This window comes from Arvicanthis niloticus, chromosome 10 (genome assembly GCF_011762505.2).
Source record: "Arvicanthis niloticus isolate mArvNil1 chromosome 10, mArvNil1.pat.X, whole genome shotgun sequence".
NCBI classification, from domain to species: Eukaryota; Metazoa; Chordata; class Mammalia; order Rodentia; family Muridae; genus Arvicanthis; species Arvicanthis niloticus.
This window is the reverse complement of record NC_047667.1, coordinates 47,436,927-47,453,983: the sequence shown is the minus strand read 5'-3', so window position 1 is coordinate 47,453,983 and position 17,057 is coordinate 47,436,927. Positions and strand designations below refer to the sequence as shown.

The 17,057-nt window shown below is 36.5% G+C and overlaps 1 protein-coding gene across 3 annotated transcripts in view; it reads left to right on the top strand.

Moving 5' to 3' along the window:
• Positions 1-17,057, top strand: part of Rabgap1l (RAB GTPase activating protein 1 like) — a 551,680-nt gene that overhangs the window by 145,964 nt on the left and 388,659 nt on the right. For all 3 annotated transcript variants that reach the window (XM_034512812.2, XM_076941454.1, XM_076941455.1), the window contains exons 12-13: positions 54-147; positions 11,963-12,113. In XM_034512812.2, coding sequence (XP_034368703.2) covers positions 54-147; positions 11,963-12,113 — 245 coding nt within the window. The remainder of the gene's footprint in view (positions 1-53; positions 148-11,962; positions 12,114-17,057) is intronic.

The following is a 17,057-nucleotide window of genomic DNA, read 5'->3' as shown; positions in this document are numbered from 1 at the left end:
ATGATTTGAAAGTACTTATATCTTATATACTGTTTTTTTTTCTTTTTCTGTAGAGAGTGATAATGAACTCTCAAGTGGAACAGGTGATGTGTCAAAAGACTGTCCTGAGAAGATCCTCTATTCTTGGGGAGAATTGTTAGGAAGATGGTAAGAATTATTTATTAAAATATTTACCTGTTTATACCTAGTGTTGATTTTTATACAAATTAAAAATCTGTCAGTAAAGAAGATATAAAACTGTAATATTAATAGCTATATTAATATCTTAAATTAGTATCCTTTTAAAGTTATTTATTTATTAATAAATTTATAAATTTTATAAATAAATTTATTTATTAATGTTTTTGCATGCATGATTGTGTGTATGAGAGTGTGTATGTATGGTGTTAACAGGACAACTTTGTGGATCCCATCCTCTTTTTCCACCTTCATGTATGTTTCAGGTGTCAAACTCAGGTCTCCAGGCTGGCACAGAAAGGGCCTTTACTAGCTGAATACACAGGCCCTTGATATACTGAAAGACATAAAAAGTAAAAAATGATTTCTTGTCCCAGACTGCTCTGCTGCTCTGGTCCTCGGGTCAGGGTCTAGCAAGAGAGAGAGTGGGGGAAGAAGGGGAAGAGACGAGAAGAATGGAGACAAGACAGGGTGTGTAGTCAAGTCTCCCCTCTTGCAAGGAAATCCTGGGTATTTATAAGCACAAGCAGGGGAACACAGCTGAAGTCTCTTTACCACGTGTGCCTTGCAGCTCAGGGCACTAAACAGCAAAACAAGATATGTGGGATAAACAAGATATTTATCAGAGTGTGCTCAGCTGTTGTAGGCTGTTGAAAAACAAGTCTCCTGTCAGGGTCTATGGCTCGAGATGGCTGCAAAGTTGATAGCCACTTTCTGCTAGAAGTCGGCTCACAACAATTTCTAGATGCTCTTTATGTTTGTCTGTCTAGATCTTCCCCTGTGTGGGTTCTATTCAAGTTCCTTTCAGAAGTCATTTTTCATAACCCAAGTTTGAAGGCCAGGTGAAATGAACAAATTCCTAGAAAGATCTGGAGTGCCAAAGTTACTCAAAATGTAATAACCTTTATTATGGTCTGGTATCTTTGAGTTTATTTCTTTATTGAAGTGTTTTCCTTCCTTTCTTTCTTTTTTTTTTTAAGAAAGAATTTCATTTAGCCAAAGTGACCTTGAATGTAGCCAGTTATAACAAGAACTTCTGATTCTCCTTCCTCTGCCTCCCAAGTGCTCCAGCATAAGGAGTTTATGCAGTATTGGGCCTTATGCGCTCTAGGCAGGTATTCTCTCAACTGAGCTAAATATCCAACCCTGCCTCAAAATTTTTTCCTAACAAAGAAATCCTGAAACCTAATTAGAAAATTTTACCAAATAGTTATAAAAGATGAACTGTTAAGTTTTATGCAGTCTTTCTCAGAATATAGAAGGTAATTGTTTTGAATTAATTTTATAACACTAGCATACATTGATCACAAAACCAAATTAAAATATTTTGACCAACCACTGTCATATATGTCTTATGAGCATAAGCTTAAAAGTCCCCAACAGTAGTAAGATTGTGTCAAGATCAGTGATAAGAAAAAGGCAAGTAAAGCATAACTAAATGCAGTTTATTCTGGGAAATCACATGTGTGTCAACATTTGAAAATAAATTAATAAGTTGCCATATCATCACTTGAAGAAAAATAATGTAACTATTTCAATAGATGCATTTAAAAGCCTTTAAAAAATCTTTATCACTTCTTAATGATACGACTTAGCAAACTAGGAATTCAGGGAGTTCTCACAGATCTGTAATAGGTGCTATTACAAAATCTCTAGCTATTATTGATTTTTCTGTTTGTTTGTTTGTTTGATTTTGCTTTTTATGATAGGATTTCTTTGTGTAGCCCTGGCTGTCCTGAAACTCACTCTGTAGACCAGGTTGTCCTCAAACTCAGAGATCTACCAGCCTCTGTCTCCAGAGTGCTGGGATTAAAAGAGCATGCCACCATGAGGCTGCACTGTTCTCTTTAAAATCAAAATCTTAAGACTGGAACAACGTAAACATTTTCTCTCTGAGCATTCTCATTCACTTCATATAATATTGGGGATCTTTTAAAAATATTATCTTTTTGAAACAAGTTTTAACTTTATATTTTGATTATAGTCTTTCCCTCCCCCAACTCTTTCCAGGTCCTCTACCCATCTCTACCTACCTAACTTTAAGTTCTTTCTCAGAAAACAAATGAAAGCCTAATAAAACCAAAAAACAAGAAAACAAAATAAAACACCAACCAAAAGGAAAAAGAAAAACACTGGGCTCTAACCAAATAAAAGCACAGACGAAAGTCTATGGAGTCCTTTGTATGTTGGTCACCTACTCATGAATGTGAGGCCTGTCCTGCAGTGAGTGAAATATACAGTGTCACTCCACTAGAGAAAACTGGTTTTCCTTCAGCTGGCAGGTATTAGTGATAGTTCAGTTGTTAACCTTTATCCTAATGTCTAGGTTTTCATTCGTTCATTCATTTAAAAAAATAGAACAAAATAAAATAAAACAAGAACTATTAGATGGAAGTTGGACAAGACAAACTAACAGAAGGAGAAGAGTCCAAGAGAAGGCACAGGAATCAGAGACCCACTGGTTTTCATGCTCAGGAATCCCTTGAAAACCACTGAACTGGAAGCCATAATATAAATGCAGACCTGTGCATGCTGCTTCAGGCTCTGTGAGGTCATAGGAACTTTGTTTTCTTGGTGTCTTCGATCATCTTGTCCTACACTCTTTTGCCCTCTCCTCTGCAGGGTTCTTTGAGCTATGGGTGGTGGGGATGAGGAGGGATTGGTTGAGTGGTTGGGGGTAATTGATGGAGACATCCCACTTAGGGCTGATTTTTCCAAGGTTTCTCTCTCTCTCTGGCTGTGGGTCTCTGCATGTTTCCATCTACTGCAGGAGGAAGCTTCTCTGATGATGGCTGAGCAAGGCACTGATCTATGAGTATAACAGAATATCAGTAGGAGTCATTTTTCACTACATTCTATCTGTCTGTCTATCTATCTATCTATCTATCTATCTATCTATCTATCTATCAATCATCTATGTTAGTATCCATCCATCTATTTTTTAGAACAGTATTATTTGCTTTTACCCTAGATCCCTGAGCTATCTAGTCTCAAAGTTTTTGGTCACTCAAGCCATGTTAGATATGCTCTCCATTTCATGAGTGGACCATAAGCTGAATTGATTATTGGTTGATTATACCCATCTTACATCATATAGTTAAAGAATAAAGATAAAAAAGTAAAGGCAAACTAGACTTGAAAGGAAGCTATAAAATGGTATCTGATTTTCAGAGACATAACTTTCGTTTTTTAAAATCAAAATGTTTGTATAAAACAAGCAGAAAAACCTAGCTTTTGTTTTTCATACCTTTTTTCCTCTTTTTTTTTTTTTTTTTGAGACATCAAGTCTCACTATACATTTTGGCTGTTCTGAAACTTGCCATATAGACTAGGCTGGCCTAGAATCCACAGAGATCTGCCTGTCTCTGCCTCCTGAGTGCTGGGATTAAAGCTATGTGCCACCGCTACTGGCCTCATTTACAATCTTATGGAATACAAAGTCAATATGTGAACATCAATTCTACTTAAATATACTAGCAGTGAAAAATTAGAGAGAGAAAACATAAAAAATACAAAGTATGAGCAAAAGAGCCATGAAATAATTATGTAGAATTCTAGCAAAATGCTATCTCTGTGCTGGAACACTAGAAAACAGCAGTGAAAGAATGCAAAGGAGACTGAAATAACTGTATAGTGTGCTATCGTCATGGGATTGAAGAGTCAGCATTATTGAGTTTTCAGTTGTTTCCTAAGTAACTTATATTCTTGGCAAAATTTCAGTAAAATCCCCAGTAGAATTTTCTGTAGATACAAAGCTCATACTAAAACTCATGTAGTAAACATTGATTATGACATTCAAAATAATTTTGAGAATAAGGAATTAAGTAGGAAGACAAAGTACCTGATTATAGGGTTTGCTGCATTAACTGTGAAGACTTGCAATAGAAAGATAGACACAGTGTACCCTGGCAAAGAATGAAGAACTAAGAAATAAAGGCAAAAGTTCTAAACAGTTTCCAAATAAGACATATAAGTGGCCAAGTTAGTAAAAGATACTGGGCCTAGCCATCAGAGAAATGAAAATAAAAAGTATATTTTGAGTATTGATTAAAAGCATTTATGCATGAAATAGTCCTTTTACAAATTTCTGTTGCTTCAGCTCCGTGAACACCTTATGTGTCTGTAGTTTTCAAGTTTGTCTTGGCCCTGACTTCCCTGGCTATTTTCTAATGCCGTAGCAGTGGTCTCACTTATCCAATGTCCTTCTTCATGGACTCAGCTTTTCTTAGGAACTCCAGTGGACACTGAAATTCAGAGATGGCATGTGTGGTAGCTTTACTCTCAAGCTTTGTCATGTTACAAAGGCAAACAGACAATTGTACTATAATTGATAAATGCCTATTTGAATAAACATATACTAGAAAAAATGATAATAAGTAATCATATCCCCACTCATCCAGTTTTAGTCATAACTGAAATAAAACCACAGATTCCTTTAAGATGATATGATTAGTATTTTAAATATTTGCTTTCATATATTTATTGGTAGTGCTGATTAAATTCAAGTCTTTAAACATAATAGTCAATCAGTCTCCCCCTTGAGTATTTCCCTCATCTTCAAAAACAATTTCAAAAATCGAAATAGGATTTATGTTTGTCTTGAACTCTTGGTCTGCCTGTTTTTACTGCCCCAAGCGTTGGGACTACAGGTGGGCATCACTATACATGGTGATGCTTTTAATTTTCTTTCTTTTTTTATTGGATATTTTATTTATTTACAATACAGATGTCATCCCCTTTCCCCATTTCCCCTCCCTAGAACCCCCATCCTGTACTCCCTCCTCCTTTATGCTTTTATACCACTGTGATTACATGCATGTATTAAGGTCAGTTCTAGGTTGAGGGTCTAGCAATACAATAGATGCAAATAGTCAAGGAACAAGCAATACAATAAGCACAAATAGCTAAAGAAAAAGCAAGGCATTAATCTCAGTTATGTGAACACTCCCATGATCACTGTTTCTAAAGGCTTATCAGGATGACCAAAGTATCTGAGCCTACTTCCCTGTCCTAGCCCAAGGTCATTTTCATGTCTGAAGCCTACTTCCTTGTTCTAGTCTAATATTTAGATTCCTGTCTGAAATTACTTCTTGGTTCTAGCCTGCTTTTAATTTTCTTAGTGAAGTAACTTGGGGGCAGGGAAAAACTTATTATAGGAGGTGTTGATTGATTTTATATATTGATCAGGTCCTTATCAAACTAATGGACCTTACATATGGAGAACAGTTTCTAAACTGAAGACTTCCCCCATTTTATCTCCCTTCCCCCTCCTCCTCGTTTGAGAAGATTTTTTTTTTTTTACCTAAAATTCAGTCTCTGTATTTTTAAAGAAATAAAGTAATATTAAATGAATTATATTCATTTAATATCACTTCAGATCTGGATAAACATTAATGTGAATATTTTTTTAGTAACACTTTTTTAGAATTAAAGGCATTTATTAGAAGAATCCAAGGGAACTGTATTGAGACAACTGGTTTTTAACACTTTACAAAGCTTTCATCTGAGTCATTTAAAAAATTGTGTCAAGATAAGACACAAAAGAGATAAAATTGCATAGAGAAATCTTATAGAAGATTGGAAATGTAAAAATAATCATTTTCAGATATTCTCTTTTAAACATTCTTTTTTAGGTTTAGAGATGTTTAAAGTGTTGGTAGTAATAGGTTCACATGAACTTTTTTTAGTAAGTTTGAGAAGTTTTAAGGTAAAATGCCCTTTGAGTAGAGTTCTGTGGCTTACATTTTTGGAAAACCCTTCTCTTTCTCTTTTCCTATTCTCTGGCTTTCCTTTCCTTGTTTTTTATTTTTTGTTTTCGTTTTTTGAGACTAGGTCGTAGTGTATCCCAGAATATGCTTGAGGTTTTGACTCTTCTGACCTAGCTTCCTGAGTTCTGGATTCCAGTGTATGTCACCAGAATTGGTAAAACGTGTGTTCTTAACCTAACTGAGCTCCCACACACTGTCAGGAACATGAGATAAAAGCTGGTAGAAACTTGGCTGATTAAAAACCAGTAAGTATCAACATACATACCTTTTTCACTTTTCACATTAATATAATGTTCCATTTTTCTAATTGAAGGGAGAAAGCCTCAGAAAAAAATCATATTAAAATAGAAAATAATGAATTTGAGAAATTCTTAGGTAAATGGATGGAACTAGAAAATATCATCCTGAGTGAGGTAACCCAATCACAAAAGAACACACATGGCATTTACTCACTGATAAGTGGATATTAGCCCAAAAGCTTGAAATAGCCAAGATTCAACTCACAGACCACATGAAGCTCATGAAGAAGGAAGACCAAGTGTGAGTGCCTCGGCCCTACTTAGAAGGAGTAACAAAATATTCAAGAGAGCAAATATGGAGACAAAGTGTGAGACAGAAACTGAAGGAGGGCCTGTCTGGAGACCATTCCACCTGGGTATCCATCCCATGTGCAGTCACCAAAGGTAGATGCTAATGTGGATGTCAGGAAGTGCATGCTGACAAGAGCCTGATATAGCTGTCTCCTTAGAGGTCTGCCAGAGTCTGACATATTCAGAGGCAGATGCTCAAAGCTAACCATTGATCTGATCAAGGGGTTCCCAATGGAGGAATTCGAGAGAAGACTGAAGGAGCTGAAAGGGTTTGTGGCCCCATGGGGAGAGCAACAATACCAACCAACCAGAGCTCCCCAGGGTCTAAACCACCAGGCTTGGAGCACATAGGGGGGGACCCCATGACTCCAGCTGTATATGTAGGGGAGGATAGCCTTGTTGTGCATAGGTAGGAGAGGAGATCCTTGGTCCCATGAAGGCTGGACACCAAGTGTGGGGCAATTCGAGGGTGGGGAGGTGGGAGTGGGGGGGTAGGTGTGGGCATATCCTCATAGAAGCAGGAGGAGGGGGGATGGGATAAGGGGTTCCTGGGTGTGGGGAGGAATGGGATAGGGGGATAAAATCTGAAATGTAAACATAATATCCAATAAAAAAAGAAAAATATACTTTATCTTAATAATGACAAATTTATTTCTCTTCTTGATTAGTCCTCCTCCCCCTTCTTTTCTTCCTCTCTTCTTCTTCCTCTTCTTTCCCATTCTTTCTCCCCTCTCCTCCTCCTCCTCTCCTTACCATTTCACACTTCTTGGTTTTTTCTCTTTCTCTTCAGAGCTTCCAACTGGAGCTCCTGCAGCCAGGCGATCATGGTGACAGACTGTTTCTCATGTTTTGAATGAAGCTTCTGCAGATCTTCACTAGGACTTGTTAGTGGGGGAAGGAGAAATTTCAAACTTTACTTTTTGATATCCCATCTTGAAATTTCCATTCTAATTCTTTACTTATGAGGATTTAAACCATGTCAAATTTCTGCTTTTACAGTTTCCTAAACTGTAGTTACTCACTTTGATCCTTCTCTCAAACCTCTGGGTTTGCTTGAAATAATATCTTTTATTTGAAACTCTCTCTGATAGTGGATAGCTTTGAGAACAATATATGCTATGCAGTTTCAAGAAAATCTTTTTGAAAAGCAAATTTTCTAAGGGGCACATTATAAATTTGATCCTACTAGAGTCAGTGAGGGCACTTGCCTCTAAACTAGTATTATTTACTTAGCCTTGGTAGTCTAACATGTTCAGTTCATCTTACCTTCATTTATTAATTTAAGAAAGTATTAAGCGTATTTTATGACCAGGCATGTGGTTCTGGCGCTTAGACTGTATGAGTGAAAAAGACAAAAAGTATTGTCCTTTATGAAGAGTATATTTTTGTGTTAAAATACTGATTGCAAGAGTTAGCGCTTTGTCTTAGTTGTAGAGTATTTACTTAATGTGTAAGGCTCTGGGTTCAATCCCCAGCTCCACTAAAATAAAACAAAGCAAAATTTAAAAAAGATTATTGTACAACTAGTATTTTTTTTTTGGTTTATATGTACATTTTTAAACAATTGCATTAGATATTTGTCGTGTTTCTAGGGAAGGCTTAGCACATGTTGTGATTGGTTGTCTCTTTCTGATAGCTGTATTTAGTGTTTTCCATCTAAGCCATGGATATATGTTGTCATATTTTTACTAGAAATATTGAAAACATTGTTTAGTTTAACAATTTACTTTTGTATCACTGAGATGGTTCAGCAGGTAAAGGTACTTGATATGCAAGCCCGAGGACCTGGATTTGGTCCTTGGAAGGAGAGAACCACTTCACAGAATGGTTTTCTGACTTTTGCTTGTTCACACACCCCATTTGCACAATAATGATAAAATATTTTTTCAAAAATTATTTATACTTTTATTGGTCATATATGTTATTACCATTTGGCTAAATATTCATTAGTTATTATCTGTTGTTAGTAGGTAATAGAGTTTTAATTGCAGTTTTATTGTATGAAAGCCATCAAAGTATGGCTGTTGTTCCATGATAGTATAAGCCACTCAGTTTTTTAATAATATTAACCTATAAGATAATGTCTAGATTTTTAATGGTAGAGAATACATGATTTTTATTACACTTTAACAAAAACATACTTGAATGTAGAATCAGGTAGAAGTAGAATGTTGACTGAATTGAATTATTTAACACAGTAAACATGTTTATTGGGATTTTTGACTATTAACCTCAATAGATATGTAATCCATATGCATATATGATTATATGTATGACTTACTTTCAAAATTTTTAGTAAATCATTATATAGATTATGATCTAACAGATTATTTAATCAAGCTTATTTCTTTCATTCTTTCTATAAAGCTAGAAACGTATTATAAAGGATGCATGTATGTTGTTAGGAGGCTGTTGCAGAGTGTAAAGATAAATGCAGTTAGTGTCAGTAGAGTGTAAAGTTCCTAATTGTGTCAGAAGCTGAGCAGAGAAGATCTTTTAGATGTGTTCCAGGAATGAATTCAGATGGAGAGTGATGTCAGCAGTAACAACTAGATTTTTAGCTTGGATAGTTTATGGTGGTAATTGCTGGAGTTGAGGTAATCTTGGAAAACAATCAGATTTTGAGAGAAGCCATTTCAGATTGGGACATTGCTGATTTTAGGATGCTGTTGATTCCCAGGTACCCCAAAGACACTGCAAAGGTAATAATGCCTGCTAACAAGACAGTAAAGGAATTAGCTCACTGTTGACAAGAGTGGAGAAGCAATCCTTGATGGAGTTTGGGGGACAGATAAGAACTAGGTTTTACCGTTGATCTCTAAGAAAGCAAGCAGTAAAGGATCAAGTATGTGAGTGGTCAACACTGAAAGGATTGAAAATACCTACTGAAGTTAGTGATATGGGCAGATGTCCTGGATTACTTTAGAGAGAACCTTTCAGCAACGGACAGGGTGGTCTTGCTAAACTGAATTGAAAAAGGGGTGGGGGGTGTGAAGTATATAGTGAGTAATGCAGCACTTGTGACAGACCACACGTGCGGGCGAGCTGGCTCAGAGACATTACAGGGCTGATGAAGAGCCCAGTCAAGCATGCTTTATCTGCAGGGATCTTTCTGAGTTGTTACAGATAATGCTTTAACATGTATTATATTTAATGATGTTGAATTCCTCTTTTGTAGCTGTATATGTTATGTGACTTATAATTTGTAGTATTTTTCTTCAGCTTCAGGGAACTGTAGATGTACTTAGACCTTTCTATACTCACATGGTTGCTTTTAATTAGCTTAGTCTTTTACCTAGGGAATCCATAAATCTAACTGCCTTCAAACCACATGTTGTTCTGATCCAAAAGTATATTCAGAGACTTATATTGAATTATAAAACACATGATTTTATAAACAATCTGAATTCTTATGGCATACTGTTTTTAAGTAGTCTCAGACTCAGTCGGATAATTAAAAAAAAAAATAGCTTCAAGTGAGTTCTAGGCATCAAATAGTTTATTCAGTTATTCTTTTTTCAAAACTGATTAATACTTTTCTATGTGTCATATTTTGTGGAACACATTAAGCATGTTAGCTTAAGTTAACTAAAATTAGATCATATGTAAATATATAAAGGCACTTTAAAGAATTGAAGCTAGTTTTTATTATATATTTTATACTTATATAAATAATAATAGTTGTATAAATAAATATATTTATATAAGTATAAATATTTATGTTATTAACATCTACAAAAGATTTTACCATCAGTGAAATAATTCAAAAAGAATATCAAAATTAAAGGACTTTCTAATTATATTATGTGCATACATATAAACACTATATATGTTCTTCTAAATTTACATATGTTTAAAAGCAGGTTAAAAATATTGTGTATCTAGAATAGCACCTGTATACTATTTTGAATCCTGCTTTTCTTTCCCTTAGCAGCATGTCTCCTTTTATAGTGTTAAATCTTTCATGTATTAAGTCTTTCTACTTCATTTGATCTGAGCCCATCAGTTTTACGAGTTTTCATTTTCTGTCTCTCCCAATCCCCTCTCCACAAGTGTTTAGCTGAATGAAAGTGGAATGGTCATAAATCTAATGATGTGATAAGTTTACTTTAACTTATTATATATGTTCAGAACATTATGATTTTCTCCAGAGATGTCTAGATTAGGACAATATGTTGGAAATAAAAAGCCTTTGAACATATTTCAGAGGAAGATGCCAAAGCGTTGGTCTGGGCTGGTGATAGAAGGGTGTGCATAATTTGGAGAAGTATGTGGGGTACCGGTTATGTAAAAGAGACATATGGATGCCATGACTTTTCAGTTCTAAAACTTGAAATTACAGCTTGGCGTGCTAGTTCAAATTGGGATACATTATCAGGCTTTGGATTTGGGTGATTATATCAGGGTCAGCTCTATGACATAGTGAACAAGAAATGAGAAATGTCTGAGCAAAAAGGCCTCCACCATAGCTGTGTCAGGAAAGAGATGAGGCATGAACTTGTATTCATGAGACTGGAACTGTAATTTAATTTCTTGACCAGATGGCTGTTGATAGTTATAGCATAGTTACTATGTGATCATTGGCTTTAGAGAACAGATGTTTGCCATTTCTCTGAATATAAACAGCCCTTGAGAAAATGGTAAGACTGATAAGCATAAGCTGTTGCTTTAGCAAGATGCAGTTGTTTAGGTGTTTTTAGGAAAGAGTGAGGCATCACTGTAGGGAGTACCAGTAGTTCACATAGGCCAGCAAGATAAATCTGCACAATGACGAGGAACTCTTCCCATAAGGTTCACCTTGGGTATTTTAAATTTAGATGGTCCTTTGTGCTCAAGTTCACATGGAAACAGTGTTCCAAATTAGGTGAACAAGACAGGTAGCTTCCCAGACAGTACTTGGGTCAGGATGTAGTGACTATAAGAAACTGAGGTTTAAATATTTTATTCTGATAATGTAGGGCTTTTGTTTTCATTTTCCCAGTTCAGTCTGACCATAAAGAAGTAGATACTGTCAAGGTGTGAAAGGCTTATGACTCACTTACAGCATCTCAAGTCATTTTCTGGCAACACACTTAAGATGCTGTACAACCATCTCAAGGGACTTAAATGGTTCTTTTTTTATGTTGGATATAAACAAAACCAAATACATATGTTAATACATAATGATCATATGGAAATTGAAAAATATAAATGATATGGTGAACAAAGTTTCCTTAAAGATGGAGTAACGTGGCTCAACAAAATATAGGATGACATAGAGAAAAGTTAAACATGTCACTATGGCTTAATCACTACTTTTATTTAGTGCTCCCAGTCAGTTTTCTTTTTATCCAGGCTTATACTTTTGCAGATAAACTAATAAATATTTCCATAGCAACAGCAGTTTAGGACATGGATTGTGAATGGTTTATTTTCTTCTTTTCTCAGGCACAATAACCTTAGTACCCGACCAAAAGGGCTATTCACCTTGGTAAAGAGTGGTGTTCCTGAGGCACTAAGGGCAGAAGTATGGCAGTTATTAGCAGGATGCCATGACAACCAGGCAATGCTGGATAAATACAGAATCCTTATCACAAAGGTAGGAAATTCTAATAACATTTTCATGAAGAAACATCAAGTTCTGCATTTCAAAACTCTACTAATCTATTAGTGTCTTCAACTTCTCTAAAAATTTATCAGTGGCATGCCATCAGTATTTTATTCTGTTCTCAACACTTGCTGGTATTGTGGTAATTAGTGCCTGTAATAATAGTTTTGAGTACTTCATACCTGGTTTTATTGTACAGTTTTGATGTAGAAAAAATGTGAAGTAATAAAATTGATGCTCTGAAGGATTTGCTAATAAACTTGCTTAGGAAACATTGAGTTATGCAAAGTTGAAGTTATCATTGAGTTACAGAGTTGAAGTTATCTAAAGAAGCATGCCTCCAATATGCTTATAAGATAGAATTTACTAACTGAGCTTGTAGAAGCTGAAACAATGAAAAATTTGAATTATAATTGAAGTTTAGGTTTGTCGAGAAAGTTTCTCCTGATGTTTGTTCACTAAGCTTGACCTCCAGTTAGTCTTTTTTTTTTTTTTTTTTTTTTGACAGTTAACAAAAGAGACAGCCCTGACATAGAACTAGCCCATCCCCATATCAAACTGCATGTCTCTATTGTGCAGTACATGGGGACAGCACTGGATCACATTCATCATTAAGTCCTTGTCTCCCATTAAGTCTGTGGTGGTTTGAATAGGAATGGCCTTGATAGACTCATGGGAGTGAATGCTTGGCTCATAGGGAGTGGCACTATTTGCAGGCGTGGCCTTGTTAGAGTAGGTGTGGCTGTGTTGGGGGAAGTGTGTCACTGGAGGTGGGCTTTGAGGCCTCAAACTCAATTCTAGCCAGTGTGTCCCAGTCTCTTTCTTTAGTGACAATGAACTAAACCTCTGAAACTGTAAGCCAGCCCAATTAGATGTTTTTCTTTATAAGAGTTGCTGTGATCATGGTATTTTTACAGTAATAAAACCCTAATTAAGACAAAGTTCCTTGTCATTTTATCAGGAAAAGTATAATTCTGTCAAAGTGAGCAAGATGAACCTGGGTAGCAACTGATGTGCTTAAGAAATAGTTATGAAAATATTTTTGTTGGGTAAATCTCCCATCTGCCCAAGTGGCTAGACTTGTGGTTGCCTGCCTTGTTTAAAGTATAACCTGGGGTGTGACCTGAAAGAGAGTTGAGGGTGGCAGCCTATGTAGAATGCGTAAGTTTAAAATGTATATAAGTTAGTAAAATCTACTGGTGGTCACCCTCAATTAGTAGATGTGTCATAAATCTTACAACTTAGCAAAATGGAATAGTAGAATTCTTTGTCTCAAGTTTTGCCAACTCAGTATCCCCCTCCTTTTCTATCTCACCTTTTCCCTCTGTTTTTTGGGGGGATGGTTGGGGGGAACAGGGTTTCTTTATATAACAGCTTTGGCTGTCTTGGAATTTGTTTTGTAAACCAGGCTGGCTTTGAACTCATAGAGATCCACCTGCCTCTGCTTCACAAGTCCTGGGATTAAAGGTATGTGTTACCATACCCTGCTTCTCTTTCTCTCTTGAAATATAACATTAGACATAGAAAAGAAACTCTGAGACAAGCTGACAAATGATGCATATATCAAATAGGGCACGGTCAAGAAAATTGGCATTTCAAAGTCTATTTAATGAAGGATCTAAGTTACTTGAACATTGGAAGAACTGAAAGAGCAAAGTGGTGATAAAGCTTTTAGCTTGCACCAGCTGGTCCAGAGACCAGGAAGCTACTGTTTCTGCTAGTGGAAAAAAACAAAAACAAAATGAAAACACAACACAAGAAAAAGGTCACCCCACAGTATGCAGGAAACTGATTGAGAATGACATGCCTAGGGCAAAGCTAAGGCTTTACCTTTAGTGCAGCTCTTCATGAGAGAACCAAGTGGCTTTCACCTTTTTCAGTCTTCACTGGCTGGAAGCAACTCACAACCAGAACTATAGGAGAAAAGCAACCCCGGGAAATGTAGTTCTTCTGCTTTCAAGTACGTTTCATACATCATATTCAGTAATAATTTTCTTTTTTGCTACTCAATGTCTTGAACTAAAAGTCTTCCTGAAAGCTGTAAAAAAAAAGTCACCATTTTATGACACTATGAACTTATAGTACATCATCAGGAAGTCTTAAATAATATTGTGGTGTAGTTTCTTCATTCCTTCTCAAAGTTTAAAATCTTAAGTATGAATTTAGAAATCTTGGTGAAAGAAAGGATATAGTAGTACCTACTGCCCCATGATTAGTCTTCAGAAGTATACAACCTGCTATTTATATGCAAACATGATCTAGTATAATATCACTGTATCTAGACATGTATTATCAATAAGTTTTCATGAGAATAAAATTTTAATATATGTATACATCTTTTACTATGCATAAATGCTACCATACTAAGATATTGTGGATAATAAATAAAATGCAGAAATTTAGACTTGTTATAAAGGATAAAAACGAAAATATTTGCTTCAAAATATACTACAAAGTAGCATTCAGTACTAAATATGTGTCTTTTAATTTTTGTAATTTTTCTACTAAGATAACTGCCATATAACATAAAATTTGTCATTTAAAGATAAGCAATTCAGTAGGTTTCATTATATTCACTATATTTATTAAATTTCAGTACCCTATAATTTCAGAATATTTCTGAGGTTGTTGGGATCAAAGCCTGGGCCCTTACATCCCTAAAGACACAGGGTCAGTGGCCTATCTTCAAACAAGGAATAGTACGAACCAGAGAAGGAACACAGACCAATATGAGTACACTGGGGCAAGAAACAAAGATGTTCACCGACCCTCAGAGTCCATCTTCAGAGTCCTAACATGGCATTTGGGTTCAAACAGAGAAGCCATGTAAACTAAGCTGTCTGTCAAGTGACCCAGCATTCTCTCAGCTCCTGGCTCTTGCATGTATTGTGACAAGTTGTTAGAGCTGTGTGAAATCTCTTCCTGGAGATTTCCTGGGTATTTTCTCCCTGGCTTGCATCAGTGCTCCAGTCCTTTCCTTCTCCCAGGTCCTGGGCAAATTCCAATGTATTAGATTAGGTTGTCCTAACGGTCAGTGGAGGGGACGTTAAGAATGGCTTCATGGTGGCCAGGAAGACTACAGGATCATTTCTATCATTTACCAAATAAACACCATATTTGTTAGGAGTATCTGATAGCTTCCTTCCTCCCCCTTTCCTGACCTACATTCTGTAGCTGTACATTTCCCCCCTCTATTTTTTTAATGTGCTTCTGTATAGCGAATCATCAATATGGGTCATTATTTAAATTATAGTATATTATGAAACAAATTTATTTCTAAATCAGTTTTTAAAAATAAAATATCTCAGGCAAATGGATGGAACTATAAAATATCATCCTGAGTGAGGTAACCCAATCACAAAAGAACACACATGGCATTTACTCACTGATAATTGGATATTAGCCCCAAAGCTCGAAATACCCAAGATTCAACTTACAGACCACGTGAAACTCAAGAAGAAGGAAGACCAAAGTGTGGGTGCTTCGGTCCTTCTTAGGAGTAACAGAATACTCATGGGAGCAAATATGGAGACAAAGTGTGGGACAGAAACTGAAGGAGGGGCTGACTAGAGACTGTTGCACCTGGGTATCCATCCCATGTGCAGTCACCAAAGGTGGATGCTGACAAGTGCATGTTGACAGGAGTTTGATATAGCTATCTCCTTAGAGGTCTGCCAGAGCCTGAAATATACAGAAGCAGATGCTCACAGCTAACCATTGAGCTGATCATGGGGTTCCCAATGGAGGATTTAGAAAGAAGACTGAAGGAGCTGAAAGGGTTTGTGGCCCAATGGGGAGAGCAACAATACCAACCAACCAGAGCTCCTGGGGTCTAAACCACCAACCTGGGAGCGCATAGGGAGGGACCTATGGCTCCAGCTGTGTATGTAGGGGAGGATGGCCTTGTTGGGCATAGGTGGGGGAGGAGGTCCTTGGTCCTGTGAAGGCTGGATGCCCCAGTGTGGGGGAATTTGAGGTGGGGAGGTGGGAGTGGGTGGGTGGGTGGAGGCACATTCTCATAGAAGCAGGAGGAAGAGGGATGGGATAGTGGGTTTCATGAGGGGGAGTGAAAATGGGGAAAGGGAATAACATCTGAAATGTAAATAAAATATCCAATAAAAAAGAAAAATAAATAAAATATCATTTTATTATATCTGAAAAAGATCTATACAACCAAGTAGAAGTGTTTTCAGCCCCTACTGCCAAGTATGTTGCTAAATTTAAACTAGGAAATTATTTTCTTTGTGCTTTAGTTTTCTCCTCTTCCCTCTCCCCCTCCCCCTCCCCCTTCTTCCCCCCCCCCCCCCCCCGCCTCCCCCTCTCTTTCTTTCCTCTCTTTTTTTCTCTTAGGTATGTCTGGGTAACAATGCAAGGACTCATGCATGTGTATTCATCTGAATTTCTAGTCTTTTTAAATATTTTAATATTTTTTAATGATTTATTTATTTTTTGTGTGTATTGTTGTTTCTTTTGCGTGTATATCTGTGTGAGGATGTTGAATTTCCTGGATCTGGAGTTACAGACAGTTGTGAGCTGTCAGGTGGGTGCTGGAAATTGAACCTAGATCCTCTGGAAGAGTAGCCAGTTCTTTTAACCACTGAGCCATCTCTTCAGCCCCTTTAAATACTCTTATGAATGATTCAGAAGTTGATGCATCTTTTACCAATTTATTCTAAAATTTCTGTAACTCTCTCTATATGTTTTAAAATGTACAATTTTAGGTGATGTTTTATGATTGTTGATGAGGGCTATTAATTCAGGAAAGTATTTTCCTGTATGCTGTGCAGAAGTCTGAAACTGTAATCAGGAATCTTTCTATTGCTCTCCACCTTAGTTATTGAGACAGGGTCTTCACTGTGCTGGCTAGTTATATGCCAACTTGACATAAGTTAGGGTCACCCGATAGGAGGAAATCTCTCTTGAGAAAATGCTTCC